The sequence below is a fragment of the Giraffa tippelskirchi genome, chromosome 12 (genome assembly GCF_054371585.1).
Source record: "Giraffa tippelskirchi isolate mGirTip1 chromosome 12, T2T-mGirTip1v1.2.pri, whole genome shotgun sequence".
In the NCBI taxonomy this organism is placed as follows: Eukaryota; Metazoa; Chordata; class Mammalia; order Artiodactyla; family Giraffidae; genus Giraffa; species Giraffa tippelskirchi.
In genome coordinates this window covers 3,519,349-3,541,246 of record NC_137286.1, presented here as the reverse complement: position 1 = coordinate 3,541,246, position 21,898 = coordinate 3,519,349, and the positions used below count along the sequence as shown (strand labels likewise).

General features: G+C 47.7%; 1 protein-coding gene across 49 annotated transcripts in view; it reads left to right on the top strand.

The window, feature by feature from the left end:
- Positions 1-21,898, top strand: part of PPP2R5C (protein phosphatase 2 regulatory subunit B'gamma) — a 150,918-nt gene that overhangs the window by 81,496 nt on the left and 47,524 nt on the right. For 47 of the 49 annotated variants that reach the window (XR_014070928.1, XR_014070926.1, XR_014070927.1 and 44 more), the window contains one exon: positions 14,095-14,294. Coding sequence is in view for 38 of the 49 variants with exons in the window: in XM_081548815.1 (XP_081404941.1) it covers positions 14,095-14,294 (200 nt within the window). In the remaining 11 variants the exon portion in view is untranslated. Of the gene's footprint in view, positions 1-8,785; positions 8,930-14,094; positions 14,295-21,898 lie in introns of those variants that run through there. The other 2 variants (XM_081548842.1, XM_081548824.1) reach the window with 1 other exon arrangement.

Sequence of the window (21,898 nt, the reverse complement as noted above, 5' to 3'; positions counted from 1 at the left end):
CAGACCTGCCGGCAGAGAGAGAGTGGCCACCGGACCTGACCACTGCCACAGGAGAGGGGCCTCCCTTCTGGGCTCCTGACCTGCCAGCTTGAGACCAGAATCGCTGCTGCTGCTTCAGATCACACACTCATTTACAGCCAGTTTTATCACTGCTGTAAGCAAGTTGTTCTGTTATTTCGGAAAGTTATATTTCAAGGATTTTATCTCAAGGGTTTGAAGGTAGTTCTTTTTCAAAATGCTATTTAAACTGAGTAAATTGATTTAAATATACTATTTCAGCGTTAAATGTCTGGCTGGGGTAATTCATGTTGACTGGTGGTCGGCCGTGTGCAAAAAGCTTTCACATCTAGGTTCAAGCCCTTGGTTTCGTATGTATTCCTCCCTATGGTGCCCACCTATGAGTTACTGTTTCTAGAGACCTGCTGTAGTTTCATCTCCCTGCTCTGGAAACTGCTGCCGGCACCCCAGTCTCTGAGAGCAGCGGTCTCGCACAGTCTCGTTGAGCCGGAAAGAACCCTAGTTTTTAGATGCAGAAACCGCGGCCCAGAAACGTCAAGCGACTGGCCACCACGGGGAACGGCGGCGTCTCCTGCCACCTGGTCTACCTCTGCCTTCCAGTTCATCTTGTCCCCTGCCCCGGGTAAGCTTCAGGCAGCAGGCTCACACCCCAGAAAACCCAGCTCCACCATCATCCCTTATAAACCTTTCAAGGATCTTTTCCCATCCAAATCCGGTTACACCACAAATTGATAGTCCAAAATGTCCATGAACTCATCAGAGAGATGGGCTCCTCCGTGACCCAGCGGGCACACGGGTCATAATTGGATTTGGGGTCCATTCAGCCCCTCTCGGCCAGCAGTTAAGTAGCTGCCCTCGCACCACGCCGTTCCAGGGACCAGGGCCGCCGAGCGCAGCCTCGGTGCCCTGCTCACCAGAGCACCCACGTAATTGTGTTATGCACAGCCAGACGCCGAGAGCCTGAGAGTCGGCCTTTGTTAGGTGCCGGGCTCGCTGCTGAGTGCAGGGCATTGGCGGCCTGCTCGGAAATGCCTGGAGAGGATGAAAAACGTTGCTTCCATAGCAGACATTTTCTGAGGATAGGAGCATGAACAGGATGGAGTAATAGAAGCTAACAAGCCAGCCACTGCATCTGATTAACGGGAGACAGAAACAAGCACCCTGTCTTGAGGGCGTGGTCTGTTTCAGACTTCACTGCAGCACGTCGCATCTGTGCACAGCCCCCACTCCCCACTGCTTAGGTACCCAGTTGAGGAAACCGAGGCCCACAGGGATCCAGCCTTCTGCCCAAGGTCACGTAAGTTAGTAACAGGTGGTGCTGAAATTCCAACCCACGTGTTCTCCCTTTCCACCCTGGTTCTCAGCACGGCTCGTCCTCCCCGTGAGGCTGTGCCTGTCCTGTCCCCAGACATGGAGATCGCAGCTGCCTGCTCGATTCCGGCCCCGCCCATGGCCCTTGGCACTGCCTACAGCTCTGCCCCTCGCCATGCCCACGGATGGAGCGGGCTCCTCTTCCCAGGTCCAGGAGCAGCTCGTGTGGGAGCCAAGCGGAGCCCCTGTTAGACCAACAGGCTCTCCCTGTCACCAGACCCTGCACGTCAGGAAATCAGGGACCAAGGAGAAGCATCGTCTCGGCCTGCCCTGTAGGTTGGGGCCAACTAGGTAGTTAAGGAGCAGCTGAGTGTCTTTCAGCACACACCGGAACACAGTGTTTCCTGTTTTAACTAATAATAAAAACACCGGCTACTGAGGTGGATGTTTTTCTCCAAGGGCAAATGAACCTTTTGGCCAGCCCCTTGGATGATGCACCTTGTATATTAGGGTTTAGTCTGAGATGACCACCCTGCACAGGGGTGTCTGATCACTGCCCACAAGAACCCTTGGTTTTGTCCTTGTCCCGTCGTTGATTTTTGTGGCACGTTGGTCAGATGCCTGTTATTTACTGAGGACACAGCAGCTGTGCCCTCCCTTTACTTCCATGGTCCTCCCCAGTTGAGGCCAAGTTCAGTGTGGGATGTCGGAAAGCCCCTGGGGAAGGCTTCAGCTCCGTGTCCCTGGAGGGGCATGGGCACCCCCAGACCTTCAGAGTGAGTGTGCTGAGCCTTGCAGACGGGGGGGCTGTCCTCCATCTTTACTGCTGGCGTCCTTACCCAGACCAGCCTCTGGGCAGGGAGTAGTTGACAGGCTGTGAGCTGAAGACCGGAACCCAGCATAGGTAAATATTAGCCCTGATAGTTAATACTAGACCACGAGGGACAGGGCGGTGAGATGAGGAGGCTGGCCGCTCCCATGAGGGCTCAGAGGGGTCCAGCACCATCTCCATCAGCTTCCCCTCCCTGGGGGAGGGTGACCCACAGCGTGCACATGGCCCCTGATGTCCTGGTCCCCGATGTCCTGGTGCCTGTACGGCTTCCGGGCCCTGATTCCCGGGGCACACAGGCCCTCGGAGTTTACCGGACCATGTCCTTTACTGTCCTTTGTGCCACAGCCTTGGGCCAGGTGTGCATGAAGAGCCCCCAGTCCATCCTAACAGAGCTCGTGTCCAGAAAGAATCACTCGTCTATTTGAGACACAGAGAATGGGAGTAAAGAACATGAATAAAAACTGAAAAACCTCTATTGTTGTTTCAGTATATCCTTCTCACAACCCCACATGGTTCTGTCCACTGGTAAACATGTGAGACGTTCTGCAGCCTTCCTTTGGCCGTCTCTTATTTGTCAAATGCAATAAAAAGCAGTTACTTTTCCTGCAGTGATAACCTGCCCTTGTGCCTTAGATAAGAGCTGCTGTGTTGCTGGCACTGTTGGTCGCCAGGTGCAGTGGTATTGTGTAATATTTCATCAGAAACGCCAGCCTAAGTGAGGGAGAAAGCAGCGTGACCGGAGATGTTGGGTGTTTACTAATTGGTACTCATGGTGAGTGTCTTATTCGTTCCCAACGAGGCGTTCTAGAACTAAGTCCTTAACAGGAGAGAAAGCCTCTGTCAACAGATTTGGGGCTGAGTCTCTTTATTCCTAGGAGTTTGACTTAATCTTTCACTGTCAAAAGAGCGGAGGCTGTAACTCAGCCGACATCTGTTGAGTTCCTCTTATGCATCATCTGTACCGGGAGGTGAGGACACATTCCTAAATGTCCCTGTGTGTCCACTCGAGGTTTTCCAGGCTTAGAATCCTGTCGTGACTTCGCCATGCTCTTTATGGCAGGGTCTAGGCTGGAAATCGGTTTGTTTCTTCATGTGACTTCCTTCCCTGAGTTCACTTGCCTTGATTAAGAGCTTTTCCGAGGAAACCAGTCTCCGCTGGCCGTTGCCTCACCTCAGTCTGACCCTCTGCTTCAGACTCTGTCCGCCCCGCCCGCCTCCCTGGCGAAGCTGCCAGTTCCAGGGTACAGGGCATGGGGATGAACTAGACCTTGGCTTCAGATGATGCTTTCTGAAATGAGAATGACTGCCTTATGATTTACACTGTAGAAAGGGATGGTGGACTGGGGGGTCAGTGGTGGAAGGTCGTGAGGAAGGTGAATGTGACCTGCTTTATGAGTAAATACAGACAGACTAAAGAACTGCAGGAAAACCAGAGGGGAAGAAGGGTCTCCAAGGCTGGAAGGCGGCACGCCCGGGTTGGCAAGGAAACCAGTCAGATGTAGGATTTACACGAGGCGCGCTTGTCCTGAGCCAACTTCCAGCCCGGACTCAGTCCGGGGAGCAGGTCTTTTCCCGTGGGAGGGAGGAGGTAAGCTTCATGAACGCATGCGGCTCAGCTGATAAACTACAGAATTGGGGTTTGCGCAGGGAGTGTTCATAATGGATCTCGAGCCGTAATCACCAGCGAAACATGTTTAAAGTGAAAGTGGCGGTGTAGAAGCTGCTGGCATACTTGCATCACCAGATTCACATCCAGATTACTAGAGCAGGCAGTGCTTCCACTTTGCAGTGCCCGGAACGCCACCCAGAAGGACCGGAGAAGGGCGGCTCTGCACAGCGAGGCAGGATGCAGGGCTGGCCGTCCGTGGCTGGTTCTCTCCGAGCAGCAGGTAGACAGCGCCTGGCGCTCTGGCCCCTTTGCATCCGCAGCGGGTTACTAGCTCCTTGAGTAGGTAGTACAGGCAGACCGTGACGCAGGGAGCCTGCAGGCTGTATTTGCATGAAATACCTGACCCAGTGGCTCCGTGTGTGGGGTGAAGTCCCATCAGATCTCAGACGCTGTTGATTGTAAGTCCAACCTTGTTTTGAGGACCCCCGAGAAAGAAAGAGAAAATAGAAAGGGAAAGAGAGGCTTGGTCTGTACGGTGTTAATGTGGAACGTGTAAACATTAGGACAGGTGAACTGTGACCCTTGCATTGTGACACTGAGAAAGGCTGACAAGGTTGATGATGGTTTCTAACTTCATCAGCCAAGTGAGGACCCGCTGGAGAGGGAGGGTTCACTCAATTTTAAAATTATGTAGGCACCACGGATCTGGGTAGAATTGGTCTCATCGCATCGTCTACAGAGAAGTGAGAGTTTCATTCAGTGTGTTTATCAGGCTCTCAACTTGCAGAAGTTTGGATTTGTGGAGTAAGAGACGATTATTACCAAAAATGACCCCTGCCAGGCCAGCGCCCTGAGGAACCATGCTTGGAGTCACGGTTGCCTTGTGAGAAGACTGAGAAGTCAGTTCATAGATGGTTGCTTTCTCCCTCGAAGTAGATCCCCTGCTTCTCGCATCTTCGTTTCAGTCTCCCTTCTGAAGAGATCTTACTTCCAGGTCACGTGTGTGTCAATCATCTGCTTAAAAACCCTCTGTGATTCAAATCTATCTGCTCAAGTACTTCTCCGATTTTTCTATCAAAATGCAAACCTCTGAGAGTTTAGAGTGCTGAAATGCCTCACATGAGCAGCTGCTTTGAGGAACTTGTCATAAGTTTTATCTGGACTTTGCATTCTGTTCTGACACCTGTGTCATTATTTTAATGTAAGTATAATTTAAATTATGATGCTACTCAGTTAAATTACCTGTATTTGTTTCCTCCAGATCAACGTTTTCAAATTCAACAGATCATTTGAGGTTCTGCTGTGTGCTTGGCCAGTTCTAGATACTAAGGATTAAGGGGTGAACAAGACAGAGTTTCTTCTCTATGAAAATGTATGGCTAAAGATCCACTGTGATTAATTTAGGTTTATAAAATGTAATCTGTTGCCTTCAGTAAGATTCTGTCTTTTTGAGCTCGGATTTGAGAGGTGGGCAGGTGGCGCTAGAGGTAAAGCACCCACCTGCCAAGGCAGGAGATGTAAGAGACTCGGGTTTGATCCCTGGGTCCAAAAGATCCCCTGGAGGAGGGCATGGCAACCCACTCTAGTATCCTTGCCTGGAGAATCCCATGGACAGAGGAGCCTGGTGGGCTACGGTCCATGGGGTGGCAAAGAGTCAGACACGACCAAAACGACTTGCACAGCACTGCACCCATGGGTCGTCTTCTGAGCTGAGCGGGCCCTGGTCCCTCCACAGCAAACCTTTGCCTCCTTGAGCTGACTGCCCTCCCTCCAAGGCCAAGCTCAAGCGCGCCCCAGGAAACCCTTCCCTGCACCACACTCCCCACCCCCAGGCCCCGTCCTGCCTCACGGATCATTGCAGTTCTCACACATTTTAGTTGTTGCTTTCTTTTAGATCAAGTGTCATGCTTTAATTTATCTCTGTGTTGTCATACCTGGTACAGTGCCTGGCATGTGATTCTTAAATCAGCTCCTTGTGATACAGGCTCCACATGTTCAAGGCCGGGGCCTGCTCTGCTCTGCTTAATACCAGATGCGTTAGATCTGATGAACAAGTCATACCGCCGTTTTTACATTATGCATCTGAAGGCATAACTGCTGATCCTTTCTTTGAGAGGAAGAGGGAGGCACTTAATATAGTTAGAAAAAATTAGAGGTCACTAAGATTTCATCTTGATTGGGAATTTTTTTCAAAATTTATTTAAAAAAAAAAGAACATAACCAGAGCTTAAACTCTTCAATGGAAATGCCCAGAGGGACCCTAGGAAATGTGCTGGGATCGCCTGTGTGTGTCCTTCAAGGTTAGCTTGGAGGTCGTCGGTGTGGGTTCCTCTAAAGCTGTTGTGTAGGAGACGCCCACATGTACCTGTGCATGGAGCGTGTGCCGGGCGGCTCTGGGGGCCCCAGGCACTTGCCTTTGGGAGGAGGGTCGGAGGCAGCAGATGGGTGGGTATGGAGGAAGGAGGCTCGCTGGGTGCTCCTGAGTGTTCTTGAGGGCGTTGTTTGCCACGTGCATGTATTCTGTAACCTTTTCAGTTTGTAACGTAACTCACATACTCGTGCACAACAAATGCAGTGTGAAGGATCATTGCAAAGCAAGTCTTCCTGTAACCCGCACCCCCAGCAGTCACCCACACAACTCCCCGCAGGTCACATACGGGTCTTAGGGGCGCCTGTTCCTACCCTCCGTATGAACGGAGTCGCACTGAGTGAGTCCTTTTCATCTTGCCTCTCTCACTCAGCCTGATTTTGTAGGGTGCATCCATGTTGTATGTGGCTGTATTTTGTTCCTCGCCGCAGCTTCAGAATATTATGTAATGCCCGCTGCTGGTGGAGACTGGATTGTTTCTGCCTCAAGCTGTTAGTGCTGCTGTGGACATTCTTTGACACATGTTGTGGTGCACATGTGTCTGAATTCCATTAGGTTTATATAAATATACATATGTGTGTGCATATATATATATACACACATGCACACACACACACACACATGTATTTAAAATATATATTATTCCCAGCAGTGCGTCCCAGCTCGCAAGCGCATTTGTCCGCCTCTGTCCTTGGTGATGCCGGACCCTGCAGCCCTGCCCAGCCCAACACAGCTGCCCCCAGCACAGGGTGTCCTCAGACTGTTTGCCAGTCTGTTGTGTGTCTCACGGTATCTCATTGTGGTTTTCATTTGCGTTCCTCTAGCCGTTAGTGAGTGGCGATCCTCTCATGAGTGGTCAGCCTCTGGGGCATATTCATGACGTGCCCGGTTAAGACTTTTGCCCCCTATTCTGTTGGTTCTTACTGACTTATTGGAAACGCTTACATATTCCAGACATTAATTCGTCGGCTATGTGTATTCAAATGGTTCTCTTACTCTGTGGCGTGTCTTTTCACTTGATGAAGAAAAATGTTTGATTTTTATATGGTTCATTACATCAGTCTTTTAATGATCACAGTCCTTAGGTCTTAAGAAGTCCTTCTCTACTTCTTTCTCTACATGGGATATTCTTTTGTATCATTTCCTAAAAGCATTAGAGTTTTATCTTTCAGACTGAAGTCCTAGCCCACCAGGAGCTTGTTTGTTATCTCTGCATAGAATATGATCCGATTGCTTCCTTCTCTGTCCTTCCTTCCTTCCCATCCCAGAGCTGTATTTTTAAAGACAGATCTTTCTTCACTGTTCTGTAATCCCGTCCTGTCATGAATCAAGTATCCACATGTCTACAGGCCTGTCCTGGGCCCTGTTCCTGGTGGCCGGTTTCATTCATGAAACTTCCCCGTGAGTCTAGATTTCCGGAAGAGCAAGCCCCCCCCCCAACCCTGTTGTTCTTCTCCAAGGGTCTTGGTTAGTGTTGACCCTTTGCTTTTCCGCGTGCCTCTTAGAATTCACTAATCACTTCACAGAAGTCACTGTTGGATTGGATTAAGATGGCACTGATCCTATCGATGGGGCTTCCCAGGCGTCTCAGTGGTAAAGAAGCCGCCTGCCAATGCAGGAGACACAGGAGACATGGATTCGACCCCTGGGTTGGGCAGATGCCCTGGAGGAGGAAATGGCAACCCACTCAAGTATTCTTGCCTGGAAAATCCTATGGACAGAGGAGCCTGGCAGGTGGGATCGCAAAGAGCTGGACAGGACTAGGCATGCACACACGAATCTATAGATCAATTCCTTCATCTGCTAGATGTTATCTGTAGAGTCCTATTGCCAGTATCTATCCGACTGGGGAGCTAGGGAGAGCTTCCCTCTGAGACAATGGAGAGACCAAGGTGATACCCTCACTGCTGCCTTGCAGCGTTGCTCAGGCAAGAAGCAAAATAGCGTCGGTACTCACAGATGAAGGGTGGCACACACAGAAAACCAGAAGGACTCACAGAGACAGCATTAGAATTAATAGGAGCTGTGACCACCTGGAGGGGTGGGATGGGGTGGGAGGTGAGAGGCAGGTTCAAGAGGGAGAGGACACACATATACCTGTGGCTGACTGACGTCGATGTGTACAGAAGCCAGCACAATGTTATAAACCAATTATCCTCCAATTAAAAATTAATTAATTAATTAAGAAATACAGGGAATTTGTTTTCACACACACAAAAGGGTAGCTGGTTACAAAAGTCATACTCCAAATCTTTTTTTTTTTTCCTAAACCACAGCAGCAGTTACAAAATTCTTGAGTCTTTTTAAAGATACAGTTTACAGTAGCATCAGACCATAACAGGTACCTAAGGATAAATCTTGGAAAATGATGCTTAATGTATTTTTAGGAGAAGAGTATAAAATTTTATTGAAAGACATTTAAAGGAAAGAGTAATTGGAGAAATAGTTCATGTTTGTGGATTGAAAGAGTCAAGATTGCAAAGACTTCTGTTCTCGCCAAATTGATCTGGAGAATTTGAAGGGCCATGCATGGCCAAGATGTAAAGCTTGGCAAGGTGAAGGAGCGTCATCTGACAGGTAATAAGGCGCATTGTGAGGCTCCGAGGTGTTGGCGATGGGGAGGTGATGGTGCAACAGAAGCCCTCTCATGTCTGCAGACACTTGATTCAGGACAGGAGACGCAGGAGGCAGTGGGGAAAACAGTTACTTCAAAAAACCGGTGTGTGAATTCTCTCTTTCAAAATCAAAGCAGAATTGCTGAACTCTTCTTGGTGGGGAGGACTTGCCAAGAGTAAGTGGAATTTAATGTCTATTAATGACAAATCCCAGATTTACTCCGAGCTGGTAGTAATTGGATTCAGCTGTATTCCCACTCACTTTGTACTCAGGATAAGTGCATTGGAAAGACAGGATGCCATGGCTGAAGGATTGGCTCTCTCCTTCTGGAGAGTTTGTACGTGTTTCTGTTTCATGTGGACTGACTCTTGTCTGCAGGCTCAGAATGGGCACATGCTCGTAGACTCCTGGCCCCACACTGTCAGGAAGGTGGGTGCTGGGGGCCGGGAGGGCCACGTGGGGGTCTCTCAACGCCAGCCTGCCTCATCTGCTTAGCACGGAGTACATGAGTGACTGCGAAGTGGCTCCCACCCTCACGGGCGTGCTTCCAGAAGCATCTTCTCAAAGGGACGTTCTCTGGGCTGGCGGTTTGTGCAGCTCTGGCTTTGGTTCTCACTGGGGTTGTGTTTATTTGGGAGAAGCCATCCTCTCCATGCTAGAAAGGCCTGCCTCTCTATGACTGTCCTGCCAAAAGTCGGTCCTTTTGGTATCTTGGAACGTTTCTCTTCACCACCAAGATGAGTCACATGGATGTGGGTGTCCCTGATTTGTTTTGTTTTTTCCCTTTGATAATATTTCTGCTCAGAGACAGAGTTCACAGGCCGCCCCTCCCAGTACAGTGCCAGTTCAGCGATGTAACTTTGTTGTGTCCCGTCCTGCAATTTGGCGGTTGCAACGTGTTGTCATGTCCATCCGTCCCTTCGGTAAGTGAGATGCACAGATGCTGTAAACCCCTGTGGAGCCAGCTGTGACGTGCTGGGTTCTGTTGGATTCACTTGGGAAGGCCCGGAGAGGCTCCTCCCTGCCCGGCAGTGGTCCCCAGACTCTCGATCCCTCCTGCCTGGAAGCAGAGCGGTCTTAAGCACACACCTCCAGTGTGTGTCAGTTCCTACGTCAAATACTAGCACCTCTTACTTTTCTGTTCTTTGTAAAAGAAAACACAAGTGGAAGTTCTGTCATCACCCTGGGTAGGCCCCGGGGCTCACCCGCATCTTGGGGGTCAGCGGTCAGTGGAGGGTGTCCACTCCTTATTAGCTTGCCCTGGGGCCACTGGTGAGAATGCTGCCTTCCCTCACCCTAGGGCCAGGGGCACTCACGAAGCCACCCCAGTCTGATGGTGACCCTCATTAAACATCCCTATGCATCAGTTATTAATTACAGGCTTCCTTTAGTAAATGTGTTTTTAGAAGAGTAATGCGTTCTTCAGATGCTGTGGGTTAATGTCTTTTCTCCGCTCCTTGCCTCCTGCAGGTTTTGCGTGGGTATCGTCAGTTTGCTCTGGTATCATCAAGGATTTACCTTGAAGTAACTGGGGAGTAACCCAAGTTCACACTAGCAAATCAGTGAAAACAACGGAGGGGAGGGGGTGAAAAAATGTGTATAAACGTAAGGTGCTTGTGATATTATCTGTAGAGAGAAATGTGATCGCTCTTAACTTAAAAAAATAATAATGGAACGAAGTGTTAATCCACATTAAGAACGTTCTCAGCCAGCGCTGTAATCGCCCCTTTTGTGCTCCTCTCTCTTAGATCACAGATCTCACTCAGCACACTGTCGGGCTTCCGGGTGGGGTCCTGGGGCTCTTCCAGACCCGTCACCGGGGCTTCCGGCCGAGCCCACGGGCCACAGCAGTTTGTCTCGTCTTGTGCTTTGTAGTCGATGCTCTTTGGGGCTCATGGTTGCTCTTGAATGTGTCCTAAACAAGAATGTCAACGTTCCTCGTCTGTAGACAGTTTGAAGTAAACCACTGTCATTCATGGGCAGAATTCAAAATCCATTCTTTTTTTATTGTGCTTCATAGAAGTAATTATAAAAATTGGGTCAAATCTGGGGTCGTGGTTTATTACTTCAAGAGTCAGTATCAGTCTTGAGTACCAGACACTGAAGTGTAATATACCGACAGTGTCATCCCAGCTAGTTTTTACCATTTGGCTCACATTGCATGGTAATCAGATCAGTAAAGTCAAGTACGCGTTGTATTGTCATACCTTTTTTCTTCTTTCAGGGTTAGCAATGCTCTATGGCTGATTCATGTTGATGTTTGACAGAAGACAACAAAATTCTGTAAAGCAGTCATCCTTCAATTAAAAAATAAATAGATTTAAAAAAAAAAAAAGACTAGCAATGCTAACATAATAGTTTTTAAAGAGCTTATTTTTCAATTACAAAAATAACTCATTCTGTAGAGAACCAGCATACACAAGGGTAAAAAGCATATTCTCCCACCACCTCCACTCATTTTTATCCCCCAGTGGTACAGTCCTACTAACACAGCAGAAGGTACTGAAGATTTTTAAAATATGCTGACCAACAAGAGCCTAAATTAACCTGCATTCAGAAAACACAGGAGGGACTTACCTGGTGGTCCAGTGGTTAAGAATCCGCCTTGCAATGCAGAGGACACGAGTTCAAGCCCTGGTCAGGGCTCAGGGAGCTAAGATCCCGTATGCCACGGAGCAGCTGAGCCCGCGCGCCACAGCTGCTGAGCCCAGGCACCACAGCCAGAGGGCCCGTGCACCACCGCAAAAGATCCCGCATGCCACGCTAAGACCCGACACAGCCAAATAAATCAGTAAGCATAAGGAAATATCTGATGGGGCTGTGGGTGCAATATTTTTTACTCAATTTGATTGGTCAAATATAGTTTTTTTTAAAAAAAACAATAAAGCTGTAAACGTAGCCAAATGAGGTTTTAAAACACGAGCTCATGAGATTATGCTCACAAACTTTAAATAAACTGTAAACAAAAATATTTAATACAGTAACACCTTAGCTATCTGGAACTCTGAAAATAATTGACAGCTTCAGCAAGTTGAGATTTTCTTGTTTTTTTAAGAAGGATTTTTATAGATAGTAATTCTATGAAGAAAAAAGATTTTACTCTGCTCTTCCTTCTTCCTGCAATAGGTTTGTTTCAGGATTCTGGCGACAGCTGAGTCGTCATCAGGTAGTTTTAAGGGGTAAATACGGGCTTCTCAGTTCTCTACAGTGTGAGAAGGCCAGAATGTTCCACGTACACGAGCTGTGACTACAAAATGCACTCATTCAAGGTGTTTCTGGCCAAGTGGAGGGTGGGACAGATGTGGAACTGAGTGAGGACTGAAGTCAAGCTCAGAGGTAATTCAGAAAACGAAGCTTTTCATTGAAAAGGGCTGGATGGATATTTGATTGAAAAGAGACCATAGACATTGTATTGGCTATTTAAGTGATTCAGCCACCTCCACTCAGAATGTCTGTGGGTCACAGTTCTGTCCCTCAGTCCCGAGTACCCTTCAGGCAGCATGCCCTCACCCCTTGGACCGGCTGTGCAGTGTGGGGACTCGGGAGCTTCCCAGAAAGTGGGAGGCTGTGCTGAGCGCCTGCTGGTTGCAGGGTTCCACACTGGGTACTGGGTGGGTACAGAGAACCAGGGGACAGTCACCTGGTACCTGCTCTCAGAAAGCAGCCCGGTGGGGAAGAAATGCCCAGCAGGGGAGCTGACCATTCAAGGCGGGAGGAGCTAAATGACGGCCCAGGAGTGCGTCCTGTCTGACCAGGAGGTGAGGAGGCCCAAGCGAGAACCCCAAACAGGAGGGGCAGTTGGTGGAGGAAAGGGAGGTGAGGTGGGCTGGGGGAGCTGATGCGGAGAGAGGCGGGTGGAAGCAGGGAAGCCAGGGCCACCTGGGGACCCACTTGGAGTGCCAGCTTCTGTGGGTTGGGGGTCTCAGCAGCTTTGATCTCAGACCCTTTGACACTGCTCAGAACTATGTAGGACCCAGAGAGCTTCTGTTTATGTGGGTTTAACTACTGATATTGACCACATTAAAAATTAAGCCAGAGAGGGTGGTATCATTTTCTATTTTTGTAAGTCTTTGTAATGTCTGACTTATTAGGAGAGAGCTGGATTCTCCGGCCTGCCTCTGCATTCAGCCTGTTGCCATGTTTTGGCTGAAACAATGCGGGAAGACACGTGATTGGGAAGGGAGGAGCATCTCAGTAGGCTTTTCAGATCGTTATGGACATTTTCTTTGATACCACAGCAAAAAGTAACCAGTGAGAGGTTTCTTGAAGGAATCTGCAGCGTGGAATCTGAAACCACAGTAATAGACTCCTGTCCACCTTATCAAATTAAGACCCAGTGGGCTATTTTGCCCTTGACCGGTACTGTAACACCAGTGTAATCTTGTGGAAATTCCTGCTTCACTGCGTCAGGCAGATCTTGGACACATTTCAATCAATGTGTCGATAGATCCCGTTTGTTAATATCACCGCCTATCTCCTGTTCACCCCAGAAAGCTGTCACACTCACACAGGCAGATCGGGGTTTTCCAGTACCTCCCAGGACGTCACACAGAGCTGCATCGCTTCCCAGTCCTACACTGACCCTCCGTGCCTGCGTCTTGTTTCTGTTGTATCACTGTAAAGATTATGTGAGAAAATAAGTGTGGCGCGTGTAAAGCTTTAGTGTGCCCCCTGTCCCAGGAGAGTGCTCCCTCAGTAACACCGTTATCGTTTCTGCGTTGCTGTCGTTGTTGTATGTGACGCGTGTTGACCGTCACCCACGCCGAGGAAGGACCCAGGTGGGTGGTGTGCATGGGACAGCTGGCTTGGGCAGCTCCACAGCGATGCCCCTTGCTGTCTGCCGGCCGGCGGGGGACAGCCGCCACGCCCTCCACCGTAAGTCTAGAGCAACGGCAGGCCCGAGGGGGCACCCCTCCTTTGCCCCATTACCTGCCGCTTGCAGCTGTCCCGCGGTACCCCCACCCCACACTGGAGCTGTGGCTTGCCTCCTGTTCCACTGCCCAACCTGCTGCCGGCATGTGATCACGGCTGCAGGGTCACGTTTGTTGAGTGAAAGCACTTAATGAGAAGAACTCTATTTTGAACAGTGCTTGGACATGGCTTCAGAGAGTTCAGAAACATAGAAACTTTGTCATATGAAGCATATGATCTGAGCAGCGACTAGGTTATTTTTTCCTTTCATTTTCTTTAAGGAATGTATAACCTCTATTCACTCCGACCCCATCTCGTGTTTCTCAAATCTCTATTAATTCAAAAGTTGTAGAAAACTTACAAGCGCGTCACAGTAATTCTGGGTTAAGCATTGTTGCGATCGGTAATACTTTGCTTTCTCCTTTTCAGATGTCCCTCCTGCTGATCAAGAGAAGCTTTTTATCCAGAAGTTACGTCAGTGTTGTGTCCTCTTTGACTTTGTTTCCGATCCACTAAGTGACCTAAAGTGGAAGGAAGTAAAACGAGCTGCTTTAAGTGAAATGGTAGAATATATCACCCATAATCGGAATGTGATCACAGAGCCTATTTACCCAGAAGTAGTCCATATGGTAAGTAATTGCCGTTTAACCAGCGTGCTCAGCCCTTGGTTACAAACTGACCTCTGACTTGCTTAGAATATGCTAAGACGTTTAAGCCTAACATGACATTGGCTACAAAAAAAAATCCTCCTGTTCAAAAATGTGTACTGGCACCTGGAAGAATGAACATCTTTTTTTTTTCTTCTTCTTTTTTTTTTAACTTTACAATATTGTATTGGTTTTGCCATACATCGACATGAATCAGCCATGGGTTTACATGTGTTCCCCTTCCAGAACCCCCCTCCCACCTCCCTTCCCATCCCATCCCTCTGGGTCATCCCGGTGCACCAGCCCCAAGCCCCCTGTATCATGCATCGAACCTGGACTGGCGATTCGTTTCACATGTGATAATTTACATGCTTCAATGCCATTCTCCCATATCCTCCCGCCCTCACCCTCTCCCATAGAGTCCAAAAGACTGTTCTATACATCTGTGTCTCTTTTGCTGTCTTGCATACAAGGTTATCGTTACCATCTTTCTAAATTCCATATATATGTGTTAGTATACCATATTGGTGTTTTTCTTTCTGACTTATTTCACTCTGTATAATAGGCTCCAGTTTCATCCACCTCATTAGAACTGATTCAAATGTATTCTTTTTAATGGCTGAGTAATATTCCATTGTGAATATGTACCACAGCTTCCTAATCCATTCGTCTGCTGATGGACATCTAGGTTGCTTCCATGTCCTGGCTATTATAAACAGCGCAGCAATGAACATTGGGGTACACGTGTCTCTTTCAATTCTAGTTTCCTCCGTGTGTATGCCCAGCAGTGGGATTGCTGGGTCATATGGCAGTTCTATTTCCAGTTTTTTGAGGAATCTCCACTCTCTTCTCCATAGTGGCTGTACCAGTTTGCATTCCCACCAACAGTGTAAGAGGGTTCCCTTTTCTCCGCACCCTCTCCAGCATTTATTGCTTGTAGACTTTTGGACAGCAGCTAAGGGATGAACGTCTTTGTGCCATGCCCTAGACTATAGTGAGGGAACTCGAAGGACTGCTGTGCCCTGTGTGTGTTAACTCACTTGATCCTCACCACCACCACGTGGGGTGGAAATGTCAGAACTTTCATTTTTTTCGTAACTGTCTTACCCTCTTTAATGCCCATGCATAATTCAGAAGTAAGCGTGAGATCCACACATGGGCAGGAAAATGCTGATGGTTGGGAGGAGGTAAAATAGAGGTGCCACCAAGCTGGAGTCGGGACAGTCCACCCTGATTGGCTGGTTCATCGTTGGTTTCATTTGACCCCCAAATCCCCATCTTCAGTCTCAGACTCTCCAGCCCATTTCTAGGTCCTTTACAGGTCCCACTGTGACCTCAGTCAGTACCGTCTAGAAACATTTCATGTGATACCGTTTATCTGTCTGAAATACTACTCCTTGGTAACTAGGGAGTCCTTGTGGCTTTAATATAAAATTTTAAATCCTGATTTCCGATGAACTCTGTAAGTTTCCGATTCTTTTCCCCCAAAGCTGTATATTTCAAAATTGACTATAGGCTCATTGACCTAGAATATGTTTCTTCTTATATTAGTATGTTTGCTTTGGGAAAAAAGAAATGTAAGTCATGTTCTTTGTGTAGTTCACAGTCTATTGTATCCAAAGTTGAGATCAACTTGCTTCCTTTATTATGGTTAACCCTTAAAGGTCAGACTTTACCAGCCTATCGTCCGCCTGGGGCTGTGAGGTCCGTTTGGGTTCCTCCCCAGACGTCTACCTGAAGAACCATCACAGGCCTATTGTTCAGTCACTAAGTCGTGTCTGACTCTTGGCAACCCCATGGGCTGCAGCACGCCCGGCCTCCCTGTCCTTCACTATCTCCCTGCAGGTGTATACTCATCAGTAAATCCTTTAAAGCCTCTCTCATTCAGACTAAGGAAAATCGGGGAATGTCTTTTTCTCTCCACTCTCAGTTACTATGGAAGGGCCTCCCAAACCCCAGAATCACAAAGAGAAATCTCTAATATTTTCTAACACTTTCATAATTCTGTTGTTCACAAGGCTTTTTGCAGTCCTCCTGGAACTTTTTTTTTTTTATATCTCAGAGTGGGGATATAACTGTGTCTTCTAAAATGATTGAAAAATCATTAGTCCCTACATCGTGTGTTGAATATTCCCCTTTCTCCATTGACTTTAAATGCTGCTTTACTGTATATTAAATGTATCTGGTTTTTAATTAAGTTTATCCATATGTCATCTATTATATTTATAAACACTCATTGATTCTGTATTAAGTGACCCGTATGGAAGCTTCTTCTGTTTGGATGGGGCCTGGGCTGCTGATGGTCCCTGAATCCCGCTCTCTCCCCGGGAGGGAGGGCTCTGCATGGGGCAGCGAGGCCCAGGCTGGCCAGGTGTGGACTGGATGCCTGCCCTGCACTGCCCGCGGGCCCCGATCTCTCCTGGGTCTTTCACTGAGGTGGCGTGTTACCAGAATCACTTAGCATGCCTCAAGCTCTTGAGACTTGTTTCAGATGAAATGATCGTTACTTCTTGCCTCCCTGTTAAAACCACGTCCTAATAACCAGACTCTCCTGCCACCTTAGCTTTGTTCCCCACCCGGCAACGCAAGGCCGTCTTCAGAGTCCTGGGCATCTTGCCTCTAATGCAGGTAGCAGACACTTGCTGAGCATCCCCTGAGCACGTTTTTAGGTGAGGAAATAAGAGCAGTGAGCAAGACATGCACCCTCCCAGAGCTGGGATCAGTAACGTGCCGTTTTTGGTTAAGGTGAGGCCGTGAAAGCAGGGGAAGTGGGGAGAGAGTTGCAGGACTACCCACGTGGTGGGAGGAAGGTGCGGAGAGGAACCTGGTACGAGGCGAGTTAGACCGTCCCACGAAGGTACGCGCAAGGAGGTACTTTTCCGTGTCACTGAGAAGAGGGACGGTCGTCCTGTCCTCTCGCTCTGACTGCAGCGAGGGCAGGAGAGCACAGCCGTCCCCGTCCCTTGAGGGAGAGGGCGGGGAGGGGCAGGCGGGGTGGGTGCTGTGTCTGCTCTTGTTCAGCTTCATAGACGGAGGGCACTGAGGAAAGACACGATGCGAGAGTGTGGTGGGGATGGTGCCCCGCAGCATCTCTGACCCTCTCAGAAGTAGGGCGGGCGCAGGATTCCAGAGCCGACGGGAGGCCTCCACCGCGCAGCGCCCGGACCCGGCGGGGCGGGTGGAGAGGTGGGCCCCTTCGTAGTTCCGTCCCGATGCCCCTGGTGTGCTTACCACTGAAGTGGCACCCAGCCGCCTTGCTTGAACAGTTGCCTGGTGTGTGTTTTGGGTTTTTTTTGGCCGCACCACATGGCCCATGGGATCTTAATTCCCTAACCAGGGATCGAACCCATGCACCCTGCAGTGGAAACACGGAGTCTTCACCACTGGACTGCAAAGGGAGTCCCTGTCATAGTATTTTTACAGACATTTATTCCCACTGACTTTGAAGAATCCAAAGCTCCAGAGACGTTACACTCTTTATGCTTACTTCTTTTAAATATGTTGCCTGTTAGACTGGGCTGCTATATTTTTTAACAGATTTATTGACGGGTAATTCATAAGTACAATCCACCCCTTTAAGATGTACAATTCAGTTTAGTCTATTCACAGGATTGTGCAGGCATCAGCACATATAATTTTGTAATATTTTCATCCCCCTAAAAAAATCCCGTACCCATTAACAGTTACTGCCACCCTTTTAACCCCCCACCCCTGCCCCGGTAACCACTTCTCTATTTTCCGCCTCTGTAGATGGGCCTGACCTGGACATGTCTTAGAAATGGAATCATACAGTCCTCGGCCTTCTTTCACTTTGCATAATGTTTTCAAGTTTCATCCATGTTGTAGCGTGTGTCAGAACTTCTTTTTAGTGCTGAATAATATTCCATGAATATATATCCCACATTTTATTTATCTGTTCATCCACTGATGGACATTTGTGTTATTTCTGCTACTTCACAGTGGCGAATAATGCCACTGTGAGCATCCACGTCCAGTCTTTTGTGTACACACATGTGTTCATTTCTCCGGAGAGTTTACCCAGGAGCGGAGCCGCTGGGCCCTCTGCTAACACTGTGTCTTTAGCACTTTGGAGAGCTGCCAGACTGTTCCCAAAGTGCCTGCCCCGTTTCACGTTCCCAGCAGCAGGGCGAGACTATTTTCCAAAGTGGCTGCCCCGTTTCACGTTCCCAGCAGCAGGGTATGAGGACTTCCGTTTCCCCACCTCTCCTGTACTTGTTACTGTCCGTCTTTTTGATGGTGGCCATCCTGGTAGGTGTGAGCTAGGATCGCACTGTGGTTCTGGTTTGTGCTTCCCTCTTGGCTAATGACGTTTAGCATTTTTCATGTGTGCTGTGTCTTTTTATACGTCATAGACTGTAGTCCTAGAAATTAATGGAATCTTATAGATCATCAAGCCCGACCTTTATTTTCCAGATAAAAATAGCTTGGGTTCAGGGAGATGAGGATGAAAAGGGAGCAATACCCAGGGGGAAGTTCCTGGAGTCTAGATTCTCGGGGTAAATTACATAAACTCCATTATCGCAGTATTTCAGCCATTTTTGAAATATAGTCAGCCATCTGGTGTTTAATTAAGTTATGTAATTAATCTGTTTTTCAGGCATTGGCATTTTTCTCATAGCAAAACCAAGTTAATAGCATAGCCTCTTCTTTCGCAGAATACCATTTGACTTGGGTTTTCAGGGAGCATTTTCTCACAGAATAAAATGAAAATGTTACTTTAAGGAAGATAACTGATAATGTTGGTTGTCAATGATTAACATTTGAGCATTCAAAAAGAAAATTCAAGCTTTCAGGAGAAATTTTGAATTTTAGAAGATTTGTATCTGCCAGTGCAGACTTGAGCTTCCCAGAGTTGCAAGCCGTCCTGCTGAGACTGGTGTTGATACCAGTGAGTGGGATCCTTACTATACACAATGAAAGGAACTAGGCATTGTGGTGCCTCCACAGTCCTGTGAATATACTGAAAACAATCAAACTGTACATTTTAAAGGGGTGGACTGTATGATATGTGAATATCTCAATAAATCTGTTTTTAAAAAGCATGGCAGTTCAGCCTAATAGGCAATTTGTTTACAATACATTAATACACATAATTCAGTGAGGCCAATATTTGCAAATGACCAACAAATGATATTATAAAATCATTCATTGGCCGGAGAGCCATTCAAAGTGCAAGACACATCACAGGGTTGTCAGGAATTAGAGACCCCTCATTGATAAGATTTAGGATTCCACAGAATAGGTAACCTTTAGTGAACTACCCGGAGAAGGCAATGGCACCCCACTCCAGTACTCTTGCCTGGAAAATCCCATGGGTGGAAGAGCCTGGTAGGCTGCAGACCCATGGGGTCGCTAGGAGTCGGACATGACTGAGCGACTTCACTTTCACTTTTCCCTTTCATGCACTGGAGAAGGAAATGGCAACCCACTCCAGTATTCTTGCCTGGAGAATCCCAGAGACGGGGGAGCCTGGTGGGCTGCCGTCTATGGGGTCGCACAGAGTCGGACACGACTGAAGTGACTTAGCAGCTTAGCAGTGAACTACCACCTGTCAAGTTTTGCTAAAGTATCAAAGAAGTCCACAATTATCTAGAAGAGCTATTGATCACCCCTCGCTTTTCCAACTACCTATCTGCTGGAGACAGGTTTTTCTTCCTGTATTTCAACCAAATGAACATTCTGAGCATAGCAGATACAAGAATTCAGCTTTGTGTTTGTTTGTTTTTTAATTAAACCAAACAGGAAGTTTGCAAAAACGTGAAACAGTGCCACTTTTCTCACTGAATTTGTTTTAGGAAATATGTTTATTTAATATGAGTTGTTTTATGAAATAACCAATGTTACTTGTTATGGAAAAAGTAGTTATTTTTATAAATTTACTTATATTGACATGAGTTGATTATTTTTTAATGAGCAAGTATTTTTTTTTTTTATTTCTCTGCTTTAATTTCTAATACTGTCAATGTCCATAGACAGAACTCTCACAAACAAAAGTTCTTTGGATCCTCAATAACTTGCAGGAGTTTAAAGGGGTCCTGAGACCAAAAAGTGTGAGAAGCACTCCTCTCAAGGGGTTCTACCAGCGTGGCCTGGGAGCGGCTCAGAAACGTTTCCTGGGGCACGGCGCTGTGTTTGCCAGTGTCTCCAGGTCACGCTGAATGTCCTCCTGCCCTGTCCCCTGAGATTAAGCCTTCCCACGCTGCCTGTGACAACTCGAACTCCCCTGGGGCTGTCAGTTCCAGAGAGAATGGCTTGCGGTACCCCGGCTTCTTCTGGGGAATTTAGCACAAGTCCTGGTCAGAGCTCGGTAACCCTCACTCAGTAGTTTCCTGCCAAGGCGAGGGCACTAAGGCTAGTCTTAGTCACAGGTGAATATAGCCTGCAGGTCGGACAAAGAGTTGCTTTGGTCACCGATTGAGTGGAGTGGCGGGCTCAGAAGTGCTTGACGTCAAGGTAGACCTCTCTGGAATCACCCATCTCTGTGGGGCTGGATTACTCCATAGAAGTCAGTGAATCAGATGCAGGGGTGCCCTTCCGCAGTCCACTCTTATTCTCTGAGAGACAGACTGTTCTAGAGGAGTCTAGAGCCAACTATTAACAGAAGCTGCCTCTACATGATGTGTTTATGTGGATTTTCCCCTTTTACTATATTTTTGTAATTTTAAAAAATTTCTTAATGATCATGTGTCTCATTTGCCATCGTCAAAAATCAATAAATAAGTTTTTCTTTTTTTAAAAAAACCCTCCTGGTATGTAATGTAATAGTAGTACCGTCCTTATCAGGATCCATGTTGAGTTTCCAGGGGAAATGAGTTCATCACCATATTTTAATCTGGACTGCTTGTCAGTGACGAGATGGTGCCTCGCAAGTTTTCTTTTATGCTTGGGGTTCAAGTCAGCGTTTTCTAATAAGAGCAGAGGGTTTCTCTCTGGTCCTTATGGGAGGTTTCATGCCTAGATCCCCTTGGTGATTGCCTTGTGCTCCAATTAAGGATTGATGTTGGATACTCTCCTTCTGTTTTTATATCTGATGTTTACAGTGTGTTCTGAAAAGTTTTATGTGTTGTAAGGGTGAAGATAGTTTGCAAATGAGAGGGGAAAGGGCATTTTGAATGAAAGGAGGTGGTATATTAAAAATGAAGCTTCAGTAGTCTTCAGATTTCTTTCAGGTGGTGATTTAAATCATCAGTTCAGTTCAGTTGCTCGGTCATGTCCGACTTTTTGCGACCCCATGAACTGCAGCACGCCAGGCCTCCCTGTCCATCACCAACTCCCGGAGCTTACCCAAACTCATGTCCATTGAGTCAGTGATGCCATCCAGCCATCTCATCCTCTGTCATCCCTTTCTCCTCGTACCCTCAATCTTTCCCAGAATCAGAGTCTTTTCAAATGAGTCAGCTCTTCGCATCAGGTGGCCACAGTATTGGAGTTTCAGCTTCAGCATCAGTCCTTCCAGTGAACAATGCATTCCCCTTTTTGCTTAGTTGTTTTTGTTTTCCCAAAGTCAGAGTAACATGGGGATAAAGAAGCGCTTTCGTCAGAGATGAGCTAAGGGGAGATGAAAG